At 38.8% G+C, this 23079-nt stretch overlaps 1 protein-coding gene across 2 annotated transcripts in view; it reads right to left on the bottom strand.

Annotated features, from left to right (window-relative positions):
* LOC124595492 (sorting nexin-14-like) overlaps nt 1-23079 on the bottom strand; it is a 197820-nt gene that overhangs the window by 63996 nt on the left and 110745 nt on the right. For both annotated transcript variants that reach the window (XM_047134255.1, XM_047134256.1), the window contains 4 exons: nt 22053-22197; nt 20261-20414; nt 7936-8102; nt 4437-4678 (listed from right to left, as the gene is read on the bottom strand). In XM_047134255.1, coding sequence (XP_046990211.1) covers nt 4437-4678; nt 7936-8102; nt 20261-20414; nt 22053-22197 — 708 coding nt within the window. The remainder of the gene's footprint in view (nt 1-4436; nt 4679-7935; nt 8103-20260; nt 20415-22052; nt 22198-23079) is intronic.

Below are 23079 nucleotides of genomic sequence, written 5' to 3'. Positions count from 1 at the left end.
ACTCAATTACTTCCTTACAGTGGCAGCAAATATTACACCTACTAATAAATAAAAACGCCAAAATATAGGTGCAACAGATTTACTTTGGCAGACACTACATGAACCACCAAGTGACATTAATTTCAAAAATACTATCTCAAGCAGAATTACAAAATGCACCAAGTCCCTAAAAAGTAGTAATGCTTGCTGGCTATAATGGTGTTTCTAGTGTAATACTAAAATCTTGTTCTGACTTGATAGGACTACCCATAAGCTATCTTTGTAATTAATCAACAATGTAGGGAGAAACATATATTGCTAGTCACTGCAAAGATGACAGACTGACATGCAGACAGGTCCAATGGAAAGACTGTTACACATTTAACTCTTGGCCAAAGCCTTCTTCAGAAAAGGAAAAACACACACACATTCATTCGTACAAGCAAGCACACCTCACGCACACACGACCGCCATGTGTGCATAAGGTGTGCTTGCTTGTATGAATGAACAAATGTGTGTGTGTGTGTGTGTGTTTGTGTGTTTTTCCTTTTCTGAAGAAGGCTTTGGACAAAAGCCAAATGTGTAACAGTCTTTTCAGTGTGGCTGTCTGCAACTCAATGTGTCATCTTTATAGTGAGTAGCACTCCATTTTTCTCCTTACATTGTTAATATTGCAACTGGGAATTTACATTGTTTGTAATCAGCCAATGACTCCCAATTTCCTGGTATGCTTAAATATTGTGTATCAACATCCACCTATAAATGACAAACAAGTAGCTCTAATTACACTTCTATTTCAGTCTTTAATCTTCTCAAACATTTTTGAGAAAATTGGTGGTTATAAAATACTGATTCAGTTACCTGAGCAGAATTTGCCAAGTGCCTGCGATTGTCTGTCATTTACGGGTCTTCATACAGAAAGTACTACAGGACTTGAGCAATGAAATTTTGGCAGAGCTAAAAATAAAAAAAAATACAGTTGGTATATCTTATGTGACCTTGCCATTGCCTTCATGCACACCATAAAATTCTATTTGGCAAATTAATTATTAAGGTGTTAAATGGCATAAGAGAGAGCAGTTTGCACTGACAAACTGTGTCACAGGCATGAAACAAACCACAAAGTAGAGGATCATAACATGGGGGGTCCCACAATGATAGCATCTGGGCCTGTTCTTGTTAACCTTCAAATACGATTTTGCAATGACTTTAAAAATGAAGATGTTTTGTGGTGAAACAACCATCATAATTAAGGCTCAAACAGAACCTTAGCAGACATAGTGCAGATGATATGATTGCATAGATTTTCCCTGGGTGATGATTTGTACTATGTTAGTCAGACTTGCAGTCAGATCCTCAAATCAATTTTAGATAATGTTTCACTATTACAACCGGCTGCCATCTTCAAATGTGAAGCTGAACTGGTGAGAAACCAGAGCCACTGCACATCTATAGGCTGTGGAAGGCTCATAGTGTGTGTGCACAGCACGCACCACTGGTTATGAGTGATGGGATGAGTCATATATTGCAATAAAGATGTTTGGCTCTAAGATCTGCTGCTGACCTTGTCAAAGCACTGTGAGGTCATACATGTTAAATGTCCACAGTATGTATGATTAGTTTGAAATGTGTACATAAAAAGCACGCTAAGGTGGTCTGCACATAATGTGAAAATGACAACAAAGGATGAATGTTTTATACCATATTAGGATTCTGCCTTTAAAAGTTATTAAAGCTTCATATCAAAAAATCAGTTATGTGAAAATAAAAAATTATAAAAATGTCACTGACACTGTCATCAGCCTTTTAAAGGGGACTAAAAATGTATATTTTACATAATTATTTCATGGAATGATGGAGACCAGTTTTCTTCTGTGTGATTTAGTTTCTTGTCAAATAAACCCAATGAAAGTGTTTGCACATCAAAGTATCATGTGACTACTTACGGGTTAAATCTCTTTAAAATGCTCTCAGTTTTGGAGATGCTCCCAGCACATGGACGGAAAGCAACTGGTTTACATCCACCTACTGGTACAAATTCCGAGGCATGACAAATTGTTTATTAGAGTAAAGCCTCTGCTTGAAGACAGACCTCGGGTATTTTTCTTCTGACAAGCTGTCAGAATCGGAGATTGCCTAACCCTTTTGTGCCAGCATCCTAAAGACCCCACTGTGGTGATGCAATGGATGGCAAGCTCACTGCATGAGGATACCTCACAATGTGTATGTGTACAGATTTGTGATAGAAACTGTGACCTCGAGTTCCATTATCTCTTTTATAAACCAACACATCCAACAAGGAAGCTTCATGACATCTTCAAGTTTCACTTACTGCTGGGACAAAGAGAATTAAAGAGTTACAGGAACAGCCCGAGTCATCCACATGCCTACGAAAACAGGTTGCTTTCCAAGCTGTCATCTTCAGAGTCCTATTCTCAAAATCTTCCACGAATAAGTTCACAACTATGAGTGATAAATGCTTCTTCACAGGCACTCCTTTACACTGTTCCAATGATAAATAAATAAAAAGTAAGCTGAAGTCAGCATATGATGGCAGACCTTTGTGGAAATGTCTCAACTACAATGTATTGCTCGGATCAGTACTCATCATCAATGGCATTTTCTTGGTTAAATTTAGCTGGCATAAGCAAAAATGGTATTAAGTAATATAGTGAATGTTTGTTGTTAAAGCAACATACGGATGGTCTGCTTGCCTTCTGTTACTGTGTACATAGGCTTGTTCCACTTCGTGATGAGATCTATGGAGCACCGTAAATGACTGAATTAATTATGTAATTAACTAATTAATTCAGGCACACATATAAAGCTATTTATGATGGAAAAGCACCACAAATTCAAATTTTAGACACCATAAGTCATAAAGAACATTTACAGGCATATTCACAGATCAACTGAGCGAACAGAACACTACTTTTCCTGAAAACAGTATCATACTGGATATTATTATTATTATTATTAAGCATTACAATCCATGAAGGCTTTTTGCTGCAGAATGGACAATGTTGAACCACTTTGCTCTGTCTTTACAAGTAATTTGCCACTGTCTGTCATGTCCTAGTTTTCTGAGATCGTCTTGAATATTGTCCAAGTATCTCATGCGTGGGCGTCCAAGAGGTCGTCTTCCGGTGGGAATCTCTTCAGTCACTTTCTTGATGGTCCTGTTTGGTGGTGCTCTGATGACATGCCCTATCCATTTCAGTCTTTTGGCTTTAATTTTGGCCACTATATCGGAGTCTTTATATAATTTGTAAATTTCATTGTTATTTAGCAATCTCCATTCATCACTGATCCTATCTCTTATGGGTCCAAATATTTTTCTCAAAATTTTTCGTTCAAATACTCTTAATCTGTTTTCCTCTTTTTTTGTGAGAGTCCAGGTTTCAGATCCATAGGTGAGTACTGGTATAATCAATGATTTGTATACTTGTAGTTTGGTGTTCCTAGAAATTAACTTGCTTTTGAAAACTGTCAAGAGACTATAGTAGCATTTGTTAGCCTTCTGAATTCGTGATTCTATTTCAATTTTTATGGAGTTGTCAGAGGTTACTATTGTACCAAGGTAATTAAATTCATTTGTCTTTGTGAAAGCTGTGTTATTAATTTGCAGCACAATTAATTAAAGCCACAAATGGCACAGGCCTCCAGCTGAATACAGACAAAACAATGTACTTTATCTTATCCCGCTATCCATCAAATAATAATGCACTGCAAAATCATACTGGATATGCTAAACGAAATTTCTCACATTTCCAAAAGTATTATGGATGCCATACAATTCTGTGAAGGGTTAGGGCTGTAGTTTGATTTGTGTGGGAATGATGTAAATCAGAATGCTTGTTACAGCTTTAAGAGCACCCTGTGTTTCTGTAAACATACATGAAATTAGCTGTCCGAAAATGTGTAATTATAACCTAACAATGGAAAATCCAGGATGGAATACCAACAATATTATGAAAAGAACATATCACTGCACACCCTACAGATGAGATGTTGAGCTGCAGACAGGCACAACAAAAACACTGTCTGGGGTCACTGGCCAGAGACAGGAATCATGTGCGTGTGTGTTGTGCTTGTGCATATCTGTGTCTGTTTTCTACGTTAGGAGCAGGACGTTTAGCAGTAGCCTCAAAACGTACAGCAACTTTTTTTGTTGTACCTGTCTGTGACTCAACGTCTCCTCTATATGGCAAATAGCAATCTATCCTTTTCATAATATCATTGTAATTATAGTCATTTTGCAGCATAGTTCAAGTTATTGAATAATTTCTATTTTTATTGATCCATTTCTCATCTGAAAGGAGTAAAGCACAGCAAAATTTAAAAAGAAGCAGTTTTAGCTTCCAGGTAACACATATATAATACCACTAACGTCTTTGCTGATTGGCATATGACACTGTCAGTCTAGAAATGGTTAATTTTAATTTAACATTCCTTACCTTGAACGATTTTTGCCTGTTTCACAGGTTGAAAGGAACGTAGCCAGGAAAGCATCAAGATGCTGACCTCTCTCTTTCCGTAACCTAATGGGAACTGTTCGACGAATCATTCGACCTAGACCTTCTGGTACTCCAACAGAAGCAGGAACAAATTCAGAAGGAGAACGCAGGAAAGCATGTAGTAAATCACTTCCACGCAGAGTTGGTTTCTGTAGCAGACGTTGCAAAAAGTCCTCAAATACCTGTGCAAATGGAAACCATGCAGTTCATTATTCTGATAATCACTTACTTGGATTCAAGGCCATTACTTACTTGGATTCAAGACCAGTCAGGTCGCTGCTAATAATAATAATAATAATAATAATAATAATAATAATAATAAAATCACCACAGAAACAGAGTATTTCTATTGTACAACAAATTGTGCATAATACTTCAAAATGACTACATAACAAACTCTCAAAACGTTTAAAAATTATTAGTTTTGAAATGAAATGTATACTACTCTGCTTTATAATGCCACTGAAAACACATGATGAAGTTCATAATAAGAGAAACAGTGGCACATAGCTGTCACAATTTACGAGTGTGTGTGTGTGTGTGGGGGAGGGGGGGGGGGGGGGGGTTGTATGCATGTGCTCATGCACACTCAACTGAATGATGCATATATGATAACAGATTCAGTATGTGGATGGAAGTATTTACCCATTCACTCTTCCACAACTTCCCAGTCTGATTATTTGATCTAATCTTTCCATTTAGATTTCTCTCCAAATATGCTATATCCACCAATAATGCTCTTGCCTGAAGTAAATTGGTACTGAAATCAATCACCATGTAAAAGTAATAATATGCTATGCTATACCATCATTCAGGCTGTTGCCAAAATGGGTCAGATTTGCGTGTCAGACACTGAAAGAACTTATGTACTGGACAGTACTATTAAACACCCTTTTTAACAGTGTGGGTTACAATCTCATGCTATCTAATTGATGCTACTGTTCTGCAAGAGGAACTACAGCCAAGAATTACATGGGTATTTTAGGTGTATCCTATAAATACAGGAGTTGTTTCCTACATGGAACGCTAAGTTTGAAGATTACAATGTCTCTATTCACATTTTTAACTCTGCTTGTACAGAGTTTAATGAAACATAATGAATTTTACTTTCACTTAATTTGTCCAGTTACCTAACTTGAAGACTATTCAGCATGTATGGTCAGTTTTAGAGCAGATTCACTCAACCCCTCTGCCCACCCATTTGTTGCATTCATTGTACAAGTCACAGCTGTAAGACAGAGCATGGTCACTTGTTGCACTAACCATATTTGTTCAGCCTTTACAATATTATCTGTATTTGTTCTTAGCAGAAGGTTTTACCCTTCTCCTTTCTTCTATAAAGTAAGGGTAGTATCTCACAATTTTCTGACACAAAAAACTTAATTTCAAGTTGCTTGCAGACAAGCACAATGAAAAGACTGTTGCACATAATAGCTTTTGGCCAAAGCCTTCTTCAGCAAACACACACACACACACACACACACACACACACACACACACACACACACACACACACACAGAGAGAGAGAGAGAGAGAGAGAGAGAGAGAGAGAGAGACTTACACACAAGCAAGCTGACCTTATGCACATATGACTGCTACCACTGGCAGCTGTAGTGTACCACACTTGTTTTACTGTGCCTCTCTGCAAGGTGCCACCTTTATGGTGAGTAGCAATCTATCCTTTTCCTAACAGGTTGATATTCCAACCTGAGGTTTCCCCTGTTTTGTTATAAGTTGAATACAGGAACTGTAAGTCATCTGTCAGCCTTTCTGACACAGTGTTAATATCATCTGAGTTACTCAGACAGTGAACATGATTCAGGAAGTGATATAAACCATAAAAATGGTTCAAATGGCTCTGAGCACTATGGGACTTAACATCTTAGGTCATCAGTCCCCTAGAACTTAGAACTACTTAAACCTAACTAACCTAAGGATATCACACACATCCATGCCCGAGGTAGGATTCGAACCTGCGACCGTAGCAGTCCCGCGGTTCCGGACTGCAGCGCCTAGAACCGCATGGCCACCGCGGCCGGCTATAAACCATAAACCTACCATTATTGTTCTGAAGCATTTCACGAACAAGTTTGTTGGAAAACTAACACAATGGACAAGAGAATAGTAATAGAATGCTGGACAGTGAAGTTTGTTGAAGTAGGACAGGGGACAGGGGCAGAATGAAATCTGCTCTCACCTAGCAAGCAAGATGTGACAACATGGAGGGAACAGTAAATCAACTTGGAGCAAACCGTAAATACCATCAACGGTAGAAATCCATATTCTAGGACTATAACAAGACATACTGTCATTTTAAGAGCTACAAGATTGTTTCTGTGTTTTGACACTTCTGACCACATGATTAAATGAACAACATGGTTGGAGTGAGAGTGAAAATGTTATTTGCATTCTGGTATAACATGAGAAATTACCAAGACTTGAAACAATCCATATTTGCATCACTTTTTAGATTCACTACTATGACCAATTTCTGGGGTTAATGTAGCAGGTATTTCCACAATGGCATATCTACTCTAGACATCACCCTCTCCTGAAATACTAAAATTGTTAATATACCTGTGCAACTTGTAGAAGGAATTCTTTGGCAGTTGGTTCTCATGGGAAAGGCCAATAGCTTGCATCCCTACACCTAAACAATACAGCATATGTTTTTAATTAATCAATTTCATAGTAAAGTATTTGACAGTTGGGGTTTGGCTGACAGAGCAGGAGACCAATTGCTCTATTGGTTGCAGAGAGTGTGTGTGTGTGTGTGTGTGTGTGTGTGTGTGTGTGTGTGTGCGCGTGTGTGCGTGTGCATGCGCGTGTTGTGTGTGAATGTAAAATTACAAGTACATGGAATGTCACCTCCTGAAGATAAAGTACTGCCCAGCTACACTGTCTATTTGTAATAATTCTGAAGTTTTCTTAAGTGCATTTTTCTTCTGATGTGTAAATATGACATTGCACTTCATAATTAATTGGCTGTATGAGCACTCATTATGATCATGTCTTAAGTGCAAATTTAATGATGGTGATCTGAGGTAGTTAGCAAATACACACTAGTCTGTGAATGCAGATAATATTACATGTATTTGACAAACTCAAAGACAAGTGATGTAACAATGAGAAGAGATCAATTTTTACTTCTATTTTATTAGTTTGCAAGTATTATCACACCCACACTTTTATTTATATATGGGTACATGGTAAATAATGCATGGGAGAACTTTCCAATCAGATAGTGCACAGCACTTACACTTCTTTAACGTAACACAGATGATATGATGTAACTTAAATGTTTTGAGAGAGAGGATTGTTGGCTGGTGCTTACAAAGGTGAATTTTCTATTTGACACAATATCTTACAAATCATATTTGTTAACCTTCATCTCTGACTGTTTGTGGCAATCAGTTATTAAAATTTGTCTTCCATCACCTGTCGCTTTGACTCCATAAATTCCACACCCCGTGGTCCAGATATTACTCTCTTTGGTGGAAGGTGTATGTCAGTAAATTCACCATGAAATTCAGTCAGCTTTGATTCAAGTACATAAAAATCATTATATCTTCTATCCACAGTCCAATGATATGACTCCGGATCATCTAAAGAAAAAAAAGAAGACTAGGATTTTAGCACCTACATTGAAAGAAGTACATATCAAACATGAAAAATACCAGGAAAAAGGCACTTTAAATCTGGATGGGACAAGTGGAGTATATCCGCATGTGGGAGTAAATTAAGGTAGTAAGTGAATAGAACAATAAACAGAAATTACCAATAATGGAACAGAGATTTTGAAAGACAAAAACAGTAATGTCTGAATAAAAATTGGTATCAAAGATTAGAGAATGTAGGCATTTTGTACACAGATGGGCAGCAGGCACTAGGCAAGGCATTCCTCTCCTACGAGCCCGGATAGGAAAGTCTGAAGGCTCTTATGAAGTGCTGCAGATATTTGCCAAACTTGCAAAAAAACTTCAGAAATTTGGGACTAAAATGATTTCTGTAATAACAGAATTCTACAAGTCTTAGAAAGTAAGGATATCGTATTTTATAATCAATATGGATACATAACAAAACAGTACCGCATAATGAAAGGAGTAAAAGTAACGTAGAGCGCAACACTCGTATAAGCAAAAGTGATACTGAGCTTTTGGGCAATGTCCCTTGAAGTTAACTAATATAAACACACAACACAAACATGGGTACACTGGCCTATCTACCTATACTGTCTGAGTGCTGAGAAATAATTGGTGGATGGGTTGGTTGGTTGATTGGTTTGTGGTGTAGGTAGTTGTGGTGGCAGTGGTGTTTAAGGGTCTAAACAGTAAGGTCATCCAACTCTTGTCCAAAGGATAGCCCACCTGGAGTTGGTGCTTCAATTATGATGTTGGAGTGGTAAAATCAAGGCACTGAAAGCAATACCAATGCCAGAGATGAGATACAATTGTATCCCCACAAGCTTATTTGTACTGAGAGGTACCTTCCTCCCATCTGCCCCCTCTCTGCCCTTGCCTGTCCAATGCAATGTAAGACAGCAGCAGAATAAGTGAAAAGGCTAAAACAGTAATGAACACCCATAGCACTTCCAACAGTAAAACAAGGCATGAGAAATAATCAGGTCAGTAGGTGTGTAAACACAATCAAGTGACCCTGGGGATCAGCATGGGGTGGGAGGCATCCCTTCCACAACTGTCCCACCCCAATCTATTATAGTCAATGTGATAAAAGATGAAAACAGAACCCATTCTCAGAGGGAGCATACAATCCTGTTCATCTGTTCTTTTGCAACTAGTACCAAGGGCAAGGAATCCTTAAGGTCTTGCCTTCATCAGAGTGCCATATGAAGGAAACTCCCAAAAAGTAAACTAGGGTGCAGCATAGGAAAGGGATATTCACATCTAAATGTAATTAAAGCAGTGTAAAAGAGGGATGACCATGGCAGCTGATGGGAAGGTAGAGTCCAAGTCCATCTTCATCCAGAAAGGAGTTCAACACATTATAACTGAGAATAACTACCACTTTCTCCCTGGAAATAAAGTATCAGTTCAATTGTAGAGGCAAGAAGTCCAGAAGACCACACTTGAGGTGAACAGCCAGAAGGAGCAAGCATTTCACTAAGATGTGTGTCAAGCTCCACAACAACTACATGAGGGTGGCTAATTAGATAAGATAAAACTACTGGTTAATCTGGTGTGAAGATGATATAGGGTGATGCATGTCTTCTGGAAAAAACAGAAGCAGGATAGGACTGCAGCTACAGTCTCCCCAATACTATGGAGTTTATTGGAGGGGACAGTTGCCCACTAGATCTGTTCCCTCTCCAAATGAGTAGACACCTTATCTGATCCCATAAATCTGCACCTGAGATCATCATAGTAAATGTTGGGTAAGTAACTGCTTGTCTAGCCAGACGGTTGGCCAGTTTGTTCCACAGGATACCTGCCTAACTTGTGGTGCACAGAAAGACAACTGAGCAGTAAGGTCAGAGAGAAGATTATGAATAGTGGATATTATAGGATGGCAAGAATAATATTTGTGTGTAGCCCGGAGGCTATCAACTGACTCACTACAAATTAAAACACAGCTGATGGCAGTCTGTTTAATAAAATGTAGGGCTCTGTTAATGGCGATCAGCTCTGCCCTAAAAACATATTGTTCATGACCGATGGGAAATGTAAAAGCATACCCTGTCTTATTCATGCTGTTACGGCTGTCAATGTAAATGATGGTAGCACCATGATATTTCAGAGGAACTGAGAGCAACAGACGCCAAAAGGTATAGGGTGAATGAAATAATAGGTCCTTGAATTGGTCCTAATTATGGAATGGGTACCAACCAAGGAGGAGAGCATGGAAGTACACTGGGAGCCCACTCTAGGGGGGGGGGGGGGGGCAGGGGGGAGGGGGGGGGGTATGTGGAGGTCCCAGCAGAGTGTTTCGAGTTGCATTCCAGTTGGAGAAACCAAGCCAAGGGGAATGTTGGTATTAACACTTCCTGTATGAAAAAAGAATTGATAAGTAGGATGAATAGGAAATTGTCATACAGTGATTCCATATTAAGTGGGCAATAGTTGGTACCATAGGAACTGAATAAACAAGATCCCTGCCCTGGGTAGGATAGTGCCTATGGGACTTGTCCAGTAAGTGCCACTGGCCAGTCTACTCCACAATCGTGTACTGCATCCAAAAACATGGCAACCATAGTCCAGTTTGAAAGAGACCAAGACCTCATAAATACAGAGCAGTGTAGTGCAAACTGCACCCCATGATGAGTGGGCAAAGAAGCATTACACTTCTGCCTGTAGCTAGTATTATGTTAATGAATGTAGGGAAGCCGTGTCAGCTTTTTATCAAATCGGGACTGAGTAATACGTCCATGTGCTCAGTCCCAAAGCAGAGTTCTGGGTCAGAACAAATCCTGACCCAGTGTCAAAAATGCACGATTCACATTTATGCAGGAGAAAACTGGAAGCAATTGGAAAGGGTCCAAGTGGAGGTCCTTCAGATGACTCCTTGGAGCTGGTGTTCAGCCAAGCCTAAAGCCTGGAGGCTATACCAAACACAAAAGTCATCAAGATAGAACATGGTGATAACCATTGGCCTGATGGAGGTCACTAGCCCACTGATGGCGATAAGGAAGTGTGTGACTCAGTGCGGAGCCCTAAGGGATGCTACTCTCTTGGACCCATGGGGACTGCCTGTAACCTAAAACTAACAGTGATATAAAAACTGACAAATTAATATAAGAAGGCGGCCTCAAAAGCTCCAGTCTTGAAGGGTAATTAAAATATAAAAGCACCAAGGTGTGTCTTATTGACTGTGTAGGTGATAAAAAAACTCAAATGAGAGGTTGATGTTTAGAAAAAGCCTGTTGGATTGTCTTTTCCAACCTAATCAGATGGTTGGTTGTGGATCATCTTTTCCGGAAACCACACTGATGAGGACAAAAGACCCCATGATTGAAGAATCCATCACAAAGCATAGTTGTCAGACTACCATAATTCAAGCAGATCGTGGATGATGTTGGTGAGGCTAACCAGTTGGTAGCTGTCAATGAATGTTGGATTTCTCCTTGATTTAAGAATTAGGGTGATGAGACTATCTCATCACTGTGAAGGGTAGAAACACCTTCTAACCAAATAGGTTGAATATCCTGCGTAGATGGAGTCTGTGAGTTGCATTCAGATGTTGGAGCATCTGATTATGGATTGGATCAGGACCTGGAACCATATCATGTGATGAGTCGAAAGCTTAAAGTAATTCCCAGTCAGTAAAATGTTCATTATAAAATTCAGAGTTAAGGGGGCGATGTCTTCGACTTCTCATTTATGCGTTCAAAAGGTAGCTGGGAAGAAAGAAGACAGCAGTGTTGTTGAGACATTCAGCAAGAATAGACGCATCAGCAGAAATACCACCACAGCGCAGGAGAGACAGAACAATTGTTGATCTCTGGTGACTCAGTATGCTACAGAGCTTGACCCACATCTGCGATGAGAAGGCATATGTTCCCACAGAGGAGGCATAGCACTACTAACATTATTTCTTATCACATTTAATTATGTAGCCTTTGCATGGGACTGGTTAAAAGTGTAGAGGGCGGTCTGTGAATGATGCCACTTAGGTAGCAGCAAAGGTACGCTAACTGCCAGTTGGCCCTTCAGAGATTATGGGGGCGGGGGCTGATCCACATACCATGGTTGTTAAGTAGGGACAATCACAGAGTGGCAACAAAATATTTTTACATCAAGTAAATATCCTGTAGCCCATAGTATGATATCCTTTAGCATTCTCGTTGCGCATCCTATCAAACAGCTTTCAACAATCACTCATATGTTTGTCTACTCTCTATGTCTGCTTTACACATTTATTTGGCATTTTTGCCATTAATATTTATGTCTCAGCTCTGTCTCCAGTCTTTCTTGCAAGGCTCCCCTCCAATGATTGTCCTTGACTCCATTTACATTCTTCTTCTCTTCATACAGCTACGTACCACTTGCAATTGACAGTTTTGTCCACCTACCTACGTATGTGAATTCATTTCAGAAAAGAATCTGCACCTCTACCTAAAACTCAGTTCCTCATCCTGTCCCTGGAATGCTGTTTTCATGGAATTTCCCCAAGGGCCTAATCATAAAAATTCCTTTCTATGTATACCAAACCATCCTCACCTTTTTCACAATTATCTACAAGTTTTCAGATTCCACCAGCCACACGTCACCAACCCAGTAATACAAAACCAAATTTCCATGCTAAATGCAATCATAATCACCCCATCACTCAAATGGTAGTCTTTGCTCTCCAGTAACTGGAGGAGCACTCCAAACTACACGTCCAAACGTTATTCAATCTTTTGTTACCCTGGGCCCATCTTGCAATGCCACTGTCCAACAGTACCTATCCTGCTCTCAGTGAACCTTCTCACCTCAATGTCAAAGCACCCAGACCATCCCTAGTTGACTTCTAACGTATGCCATATTGCCTGAGACTCCCAAACAACATTCCACAAATTCAGATAAACCCTGAATACTGTTGTCAGCCTATCCACCAAGAATCCCAAAACCACAGCAGTTTTAGTCCTTTGCAAAGATCTCACACCTTCAGCCTCACTCTCAGATTCAGTTACACCAGACTGGTCGAAGATCTACTCCCCTTCACCTGTACCCTACAGTGGAAAAATTTTCTTGCAAACCAACCATCTGCCAAAATTGAGCAAAAGCTAACACTGAACATGTTTCTCCCAGTTCATACCCCATTCAACCATGATTTCTTGGCAGAAGAAAGAGTAGCCATCCACTGTGTTAAAACACTCCCTAGTTTGATCATGCTTCCTACTACAGAGGCTCCATCATTGTTGTGTGTGTTTTTCATTTAAGATTTTAACATAATTGTCTCAGTGCCAGCTAACAAAGAGGGCAGATCGGCAGGTACATTAAACTCGGACCTCTTAATTGAATATAAAAACAGCCATTTAAATTGTGGTACACTGAAACTGCCACAACAAGCACTATACACTGGATGATCGTCACACTGCAGAAGAAAGCAATGGCTCTCAGGACTGTGTTCTACATGTAGATAAAAGGGGAGCAGTTCATCTTGCCTTGTGGGTAGAAGAAGGAAAACCATGGTCACAATGTTGACTTTCTAGCTGAATACATTATTATCCATAATTTCTCGCATGATTCTGTGCTTGAGCAGTGATATTATCACATGCAGGGGGATGGCCACTGATCCACCTAATTATCACTATAAGCCTCCCTGGTTTCCATGTTTACTAATTAATTTCTATGAATTCTACATGCCCTTGTACCCAGCAGAATGAAACCTCTTTCCCCAACATTTGCAGGTTGAGAAGGGCTCCCTGAATAATGCGGACTACATCGGTTGGATACCATCATTTTAAAGACTGAAGAACTCTCGGAGAGTCAAAGTGTATGAGGAATTTTGCAGCCTGAATATATCTAAACTGCTGAGTAGTGAACTATCCTTTTCATAATAATGTTGTTATTCCATCTTGATTTTCCACCGATACAACTCTGTGATATGTGTACTGCTGAAATTTATATTTAAGATTCTGATTTAAAAGCTGCATAATTGCTTTAAAGATACTTAATTTGTACATGTAAGATGACCATTAATTTTCATATTTTGATTGCTACTGTAATGTGCTATCACTGAGAAAGCCTATTCTACAATATGTGGTCAAAGGCATATAAGGAATGTGAATCTGACATTCACACATTTCATTAAAGTGTCCCTGGAAAAGTTTAAGCTATCATAAAGACAAAGGACAACACACCACACATTTATGTCCACTAACAGATGACCAGATACTTTTGATCAGAAGGTGTAACTGCAGAAATGTCATCAGATAAAACCAATATTAAGTGTTCAGATGGTTTTGGCCTGAGTCCTATATGTTATCAACTTTTTATTCCTTGCTTAACTATTGATGACGATTGTACTATTGTGCAGATGTCAGTATATCTGCCTTTATCTCTTCTTTGGGTGCACAAGGTTTACTATCCATTGTTACCAAGTATAGGTCTCTCTAGCTCCTTAAGGAAGGTTTAGCTACTGCACTTCTACGAGTGCAATTTTTTTCCCACAACTGGTCTCAGTGTCAATATGTTAACTTTTTGTGTCAGCTTTTCACAGTGGTCACAAATGATGTTGCACAGATAGGTGCCTGTTGCACCTTATATTTGTCTTTTCTTTCTTTAATTTTTCCTCCACTTTGCTGGAAGGTACTCAATGTGTTACTTTAATTTCTTGCATCTTTTACATCTTCAAGTGATGGGACAATCTTGAATCCGGACTGTATGACTCTCATCCCAATTAACGTACGAGGGTGGAGATGATGAAACTGTGCTGGGTGTTTGGAGATCTTAGTCACAATTTCTGTACGTTGGCTGACCTTTACACACCAGTAAAGTGTCTCCAAAATTGCTGAAATTTTAAGCACATTAAAGCGTTTGATATACCAAATCAGACTTTGAAGCATGTATAACCTGCTTTGATATATTCGGGATAACTGAAAGTCAAAATAAATGCAGCTAGTTGTCCTTTGCAGTTCCTTAATTATTTTTTTCATGTTTTGTACATCAGTCACTCCATTGGCTCCCCACTGTTCCTTTTAATTCACTTTTGCTGAAATTTAGTGTGTGTTGGGTACTCATCAAGTTGCTTCAAATTCTTTATCAGTGTTGTTTGATGTGAAGCAGCAATTTCCACTACAAATTTCCCATTTTGGAGGCATTTTATTGACTTCAGCAATTTTAGAATCCCATAAAAAGTCCTCTAAATACAGAGAGACAAAACTTTTCTAATGTATTGTTGTCTCTCTTTATGATTAGAAACATATTCTGGCAGTTGATCTACATTCTGTTACTATTACGTGTTGAATGTGTGTGTTGAGAAGATGTTGAGAAGAGCTGAACTCTTCACTACCTCTACTGAGTTCAGTGTTACTACTATCCAATGGCCCAGCTGATCCACGGGTAATATTTTTATTTGCTGCAGGCAACATGGGCATTCAGAGCAGCTGTAGATATACATACTAACTCAAGCAGAGTCCTGATTACCTGGGCAAGTGTTATACAACCCCACAGGTTGCCTTATAATGACTGTTTAACCACAACAACCTCCCATTGTTTTAGCATGTGGTACAACTTTTTCTGTGATATTCTATGGTCCACTGCTGCAACCAACAGTGGCCACTGAAGTATGTAACGAACTTAAAATTACAGAGGACCAGCTGTTCTGAGTAGCACATAGATCTGTATTCAACAGACATGTACTCAGTCACCTGAGATTGTGCTCTCTCAGGTGCTTACCATTTAGAACCACCTAAGGGGCACATATAACTTACAAGTAACTACAAATACAGTGATAATTATGCTCTCCCACTGTCATTATGAACCACAACATCACCTTGCATAAGGCATATGCTAATTTTATGACTCTTCCACCTACAGGCCTTGCCACAATTATCCCATCCCAGATGTCCAGTATAACCTCCAATAACATCAAATCTCAAGGTCCAACCCAGAACATCTCTCCTGACACAGTCTTCCTATTCTCCGCATCTAGGACTCTGTCCTCTCCCTGCACCCCACGTATCCACCTTCTTTGTGCTTCCTAATATCTATAAACCAAACTGTCTGATATCAAACCTGCAGAATGTCCAAGGGCAGCCTCATATGCCAACCTGCTTATTGATCATCTGGAATACACCTTTCTAGCTACCCATGTAGAAATATGTCTAGTTCAGGTCCAATGATGGTTCTTTGTGCTATGAACTGAAGATGAAGACTCACCAGTCTCGTCCTTACAAAGCCGCAACTACTCCTATACTTACCATTTCACCTGATCCTATCTGGCTCAGCATTCTACCTACTTAAATGTCACACTCCACCTGTTAGGTAGCTCCATAAATATCTATGTCCATATACCGTCCATCAGCCACCAGTAGACCCACTTCTTTTAGTGCCACCCATCCCACATTAAACACATTAAAAAAATCTGTCCTACACCATCTAGCCATCTGTTGTTCTCCTCTCCCACTGTTCTATAACCCCCACAAACAAACATGACCACTTCACTATATGCCAGACGATACTTTCACTGCTTGCGCTACAATGGGTATATATATTGTCACATTTCAACTGTTTCCCTGCTGCCTCTACCTCACAGACATCAGTATCCCTTCCTCCTCCTTGTTCTTCCCACATCATCTGATAACTCCTCACCCCTGTAGGATTACAGTTCCAATACAATGTAGCCAATCAGGACAAATTAGCTGTGTATGGGTCTGTTTAGTGTTGTTAGTTAGCTCTGAGGGTCATTGTCCATATGCTCAACAAGCATATCAGTCTTGTTTGTATGTCTGTCGACCACTTAAAAACTCAACTATGGGATAAGAGGTTATTTTTACTCCTTTCATTATTTGCATTCTACTCAGAAATCTCTGTCACATAAATAATATGTGATAACGGTTATTCTAAAACAACAGTTGACTAAAAAATGAGTAGCCAAGCTGATGAAAACGTGGGGTACTGACGTTAACAGCTGTAATTTAAGTAGATTAAATTCATGTTATGTGGTAGCAGCAGACATTCACCTGAACAAAATTTGTTGGAACATTTAGCTTCAGAATTAGAGCCCATAATTTGACAATACAGAAAAAATATTTAGTGACCAAGTACATGAGTCTTCTAGGACCTCAGATTATTGGATAAACAATAGGATAGCGTACAATGGAAAAAGACAGATGGGCAAAGGGGGGAAAGGAAAGAGTACTAAGATATTTGTTTAAATTGAGGTGTTTAGAAATCAAGTGTGTCATCTACACTGTGTATCACTTATCAAAGATAAACCTTTGTAACCCAAAGTTGTGAAATAGCAGTGCTTCTGCAGCTGAAAATTTATGTCCTGGAGATCTGTTTTGTTAATGTTCTAGAAAAGCTTTTGCCTTAAATCATGTAATTTTGTTTCACTCTGATAATACAATATATGTGGTATTTAATTACCTTGCAACTTAAATTATAGCTAGTATCTGAACCATATTATGTAAAAAGTAGTCCCACCGAAATGATCAGCTGGGTATAAAAAGATCAAGCCTGCTAGAGGATGGGAGACAATTGGTGAGTGACATAATAGTGTGTACACAGACAAAGCAACACATTGAAACTGTGGCTGTAGAAAAGATTGTTACACTGATGGAAAAATCACAACACCAAAAGATAATTAATGTAGAGTAATGAAAGTTTGGGAATGCATTTGTCCAGGTAATGCCTGAATTTCCCTAAGGCTATAGATATTGTGATAAGAAATAGCTCAGTAGGCAGTTCAGTTGAAGATGATTGAACATCCCTAGAAAGGACAATAAGAGAAGTTGGAAAGAAAAACATAGCAGGTAACTGTGAAAAAACCATGGGTAACAGAAGAAATACTTCAGTTGATCGAGGAAAGAAGGAAGTACAAAAATGTTCAGGGAAATTAAGGACTATAGAAATACAAGTCACTTAGGAATGAAATAAATAGGAAGTGCAAGGAAGCTGAGGTGAAATGACTGCAAGGAAAGCGAGGAGAAATCGAAAAAGAAATGATTGTCGGAAGGACTGATCCAGCATATAGAAAAGTCAAAGTAGCCTTCAGTGAAATTAAAACCAAGGGTGGTAACATTAAGAGTGAAATGGGAATTCCACTGTTAAATGCAGAGGAGACAGTAGATAGGTGAAAAGAGTACACTAAAGACCTCTATCAGCAGGAAGACCTGTCTGAAGTGATATAAGAAGAAATAGGAGTCGATATTGAAGAGACAGGGTATACAGTATTAGAACCAGAATTTAGAAGAGCTCTGGGAGACTTAAATAAGGCAGAAGGGATAGATAACATTTCATCAGAATTTCTAAAATCATTTGGGGGAAGTGGCAACAAAATGAATATTCATATTGGTGTGTAGAATGTATGAAACTGGTGATACACTATTTGACTTTCAGAAAAAATATCATCCACACAATTCCAAAGACTGCTAGAGTTGACAAGTGCAAGAATTATTGCACAATCAGCTTAACAGCTCAGGCATCCAAGTTATTGACATGAATAATATACAGAAGAAATGAAAAGAAAACTGAGGGTGTGTCAGGTGATGATCAGTTTGGCTATAGGAAAGGTAACGGCACCAGAGAGGCAGTTCTGACATTGTGGTGGATAATGAAAGTAAGGCTAAAGAAAAATCAAGACACATTCATAGGATTTGTCATCTTGCGGCCTTGGGGGGGGGGGGGGGGGGGGGGGGGGGAGAAAGGAGGAGGAGGCGAAGAGGAAGAAGACGAAAAGAAAGAAAGAAAGCATTCGAAAATGCCAAACGGTGCTAGATGTTTGAAATTCTTAGAAAAATAAGGATAAGCTATAGGGACAGATGTATAATATACAACTCATACAACAGCCAGGAGGGAATAATAAGAGTGGAAGACCAAGAACGAAATGCTCAGATTAAAAATGATGTAATGATGAATGACAGGGATGTAGTCTTTCAAACCTATGTTCAATCTATGCATCAAAGAAGCAATGATATAACAAATGAAAGGTTCAAGAGTGAAATTAAAATTGAAAAATTACAATTTAATTTCCTAAACATGAAACGGTCATTAGAGAATGTGGACACACTCAAGTTGGGTACGGAAATAGATGTATCCTTTCCAAAGCGGCCATCCCAGCATTTTCTTTAAGTGATACAGGAAACCATACAAGTCCTCTGGACAACCATTTGGGGATTGGAACTGCCATCCCCCCCCCCCCCCCCCCCCCCCTACCACCAAATGTGAGCACAGGTTTCTTAGGCATGGTACCATCTCACTCGGTCACATGCCCTTGAAATGTTGTCTAGTTGAAAACCAAACTAGTACAGTTGATGTCTTTTGTTATTGTTATCTGTACTTCAGTTTGTCCAGCTTTCATGGGCTGAGTTCCCTTAAACTAAAAATATTTGAGTAGCAGGCAACAACATTAACAATTAGTTTGAAGAATCTTCTACGTTACTGTTACAATTTATCTAGATCATTCACTACAGGACACAATAATGTCAGAGAAACACTGTGCAAGCAAACGAAATCAGTAATCCCATGAAGAGTGTAGATAAAGCAAAAAAGCAATTTTTGGGAGCAGTACAGCCTGACTCAATGTTTATTTGAGAGACTACACTATCTGAATTAATTGAGAAAGTGAATATTTTTTCTAGATTTGCTGGTAAGTGTGATGAGAGCCTCCATTTAGTGTACGCACCAAGCCACTTCTTAAAACCAGATATATTAATTTTTGACTAGATATAAGCTACATTTAATACACTTTAATAATTATTATTTTTATCTATTATGTAACAAGATTTTTCAAGTTTCATTGGTGTCTCTGTGTGTGGCATAAAAAAGTGAAACTTACGCCTGAAACAGGAAATGCTTCCACAATACTGACTTCTTTCACAATGTTATGATAGTACACAGAATGGAGCAAGAATCTTGTCATTAACTGTCAAGAAGCATGATCAATTAATAATGAGGGTTTCATGTTTTTCTAGAGCTTAGAGATGTTTATGCTTTATGTTAAGCTTTGAACAAAGGAGATCAGTAGAGTTTCCAAATGTTTCGGACAGCTTAAAATTCTCTAAAAATATCATGTATGGAATCAAACACTTAAATAATTGTCTAATTATGATAAGTAAGTATATTAACTTAAAACATAAAAAAGTGCATATACATACCTTCTTCTCGAACATCTATCCGCTGAACATCAATACGGAACACAGGAAAAGATTTGCTGTTAATGTCTGTCTGAGTTTCGACAGAGGGTATTGATATCCTCCATGCACTCAGGTCACGGTACGTAGAAACCTCTGAGAGCTGGAGTTCTTCTGCCTGCCAGTGAATAAAAACAATAAAAGTAATTCATTACCTACTTACATAAAAATTTCAAAGTATGTACTACATGATAGTCCACTGTATTCCATTAATGACTGGACAACACATCCTCTGGAATTATCATGGAGCCAGTATTATGCAAGTGTTCTCTTTACTGTCACAGCTTCTCACTTTCTATGGAATTGTCTGCATGACTTGTTACAAGTGCCTGTTTTCTTCAATTCCTGCTGCAACTTGGTGAATGATACCTGATCCAGTTTAGTGACTTCGATCTAGTTACAATTTGAACTAAAAAGCTGACACCTATCCTTAACCTTGTGTGGCAAAATAAGGATCAAAATTCCCAACACCACCAAGATTGGAATGTGCTATCTCCATATCAAGCATTCCTGCACTAGTGTAATGCTGTGGAGATGGACACAATCAGTAGAGCCAACTGTTATTATAACTGATTATATTTTCAATCATTTTTCTCTTATTTCAAAAAGAGTGGGCCAAATGCTTAATGGTACCGTAACTCTACAATGCAAAAATGGTGATGAATCTAACTCTATAACCCCACTTGCATATGATAATATTTTTAGGTATACATGACAAATTTTTTCTCGGTGTTCTTTTAATATTGTAACATATACATGGCAAGATGTTTCTCAGTGTGCTTTAACAGCCTGTAACTTCAGCAATGCATTGTGCTACCTGTTCTTTCTGGGAATTTACTCACTAGTATTGAAGACTGTTTGTCTTTGGTTTCTTACTTTAAAGAAACCAGCTGTTAATTAAACAACATGCAAGAGGGATTACAACTAATTTATGCTGTAACCACTTTGAGTTGCATGTTGGTATATACAAAATGTTTAACTATTTTATAGTAAATATCCATTAAAATTGTTGAGTAGACTGGTTTCAGTGAAAAGATGAAATAAAACTCTCACTCTCTCTTCAATAATGCAGCAACTGCCTTGGGTGATGTTAACAAATTGATTACAAGATAGATTTGGAGAAAAAACAAACAATGAAACTCCAGGTAGGAACATGAAGAACATAGGTAAAGACAGATCGCTACTTACTGTAAACAAGACACGTTAAGTTGCAGACAGGCACAATTAAAAGGCATAAAGCTTTCGGCCACAGCCTTCATCAGTAAAGGAGAAACACACACAATTCATATACACAGTCAAGCATTCCGGCCTGAGATACTGGAGTTGGTGGTCATCTGTGCATGAAGTGTGCTTGCTTGTGTGTATGAATGGTGTGTGTCTCTCTTTCACTGATGAAGGCTGAGGCCGAACGGTTTATGTAAGTGTCTTTTAATTCTGCTCGTCTGCAACTTCACGTGTCTTCTTTACAGTTAGTAGCAATCTGTCGTTCCCTACATTACAGACTTAAAGAATGTAGACTTACAATTAATGTAGTTTTGGTTATAATAATGCTGTATTGAAGTACATATCGTTGTGTAATGTGTGTGTTGGATGCTTCAAACATGCATTTTGGTCAATTGTCAATTGTGTGCATACAATTAAACCTCAAACAGTTCTGCTGAATGCAAATGTTATCTAAGTATATTTGTTACATTTTTACTGAGCCCTGGTCATATTCTATGAACATTTACAAAACTTGTTCCATTTTTATACTTACAAATTCTGATTCACCCAAGTCTAATAACGCATCATTGTCAAATGTATGTCCTTCTACAGGCTGGGCTCTTAGTGCACCTTTGATCTTTCGAAGGTGGCTACGAACTTTCGCTACTGTATCTCCTTCAGCTGCTTTCTTGAATGCTCTGTTGATTAAAAACAGGATGTTATTATGCTCAGATCAATACAATCTGCCCACAGAGTGAGCTGGAATCAACAAAACTATTGCAGTTATGGTCTAATATCAAATAATCTCTTAGAAATACACCTTTGCTACATGGAGGAGCCAAAACATTACAACCACATGCTTAACTGGGAGTTGGTCCATCTTTGGAATGCAATACAGTAGCAATTCTGCACAGCATGGACTCAAAAAGTCATTGATAGGTTCCAGAGGTATGTGGCACAAAACAACTATGCACAATACACAAAATTCCAGCATAATAAGGGTCAGTCATTTGTGGCCATGGAGCTGGAACCCAATAGTGTCCCAAATGTGTTCAACCGAGTTCAGATCTGGCAAATTTGCTGGCTAATATTCAACATAAGTTCACCATCATGTTCCTCAAACCAGTATAAATAGCACTATTTTGGCCTTCTGGCACAGATAGTCATGCAGCTGGAAGACATCACCAACACTGAGGAGATATCAAACATGAAGAGATGCAGATTGCCTGCAATAATTTCATGTAGCCTACAGTTGTCATCACACTTTCCATTACTACCACAGGTCCCACGGAAGCTCGTAGCATAATACTGCTCCCACCAGCCTGTGTCCATGGTGTAGTACATGTTTCAAGCAGTCATTCATCTGGACGACAGAATCTCTGGACATGACCATTGACCTAGAGAAACAAGAATGTGATTCATCCAACAAAGCAATATGTTACTGCTAATCTACACTCCAATCTCAATAATCTGGTGCCCCACTGCAATTGTACCAATTAAGTCGACATGGGAACAAATAAGGGTTGTTTATCGCATACACACATCTTCAACCCTGTGCGCTGAATGGTGTGCTCTGAAAC

This window comes from Schistocerca americana, chromosome 2 (genome assembly GCF_021461395.2).
Source record: "Schistocerca americana isolate TAMUIC-IGC-003095 chromosome 2, iqSchAmer2.1, whole genome shotgun sequence".
NCBI classification, from domain to species: domain Eukaryota; kingdom Metazoa; phylum Arthropoda; class Insecta; order Orthoptera; family Acrididae; genus Schistocerca; species Schistocerca americana.
Note: the sequence above shows the minus strand (reverse complement) of the source record. Positions and strands in the feature narration are given on the sequence as shown.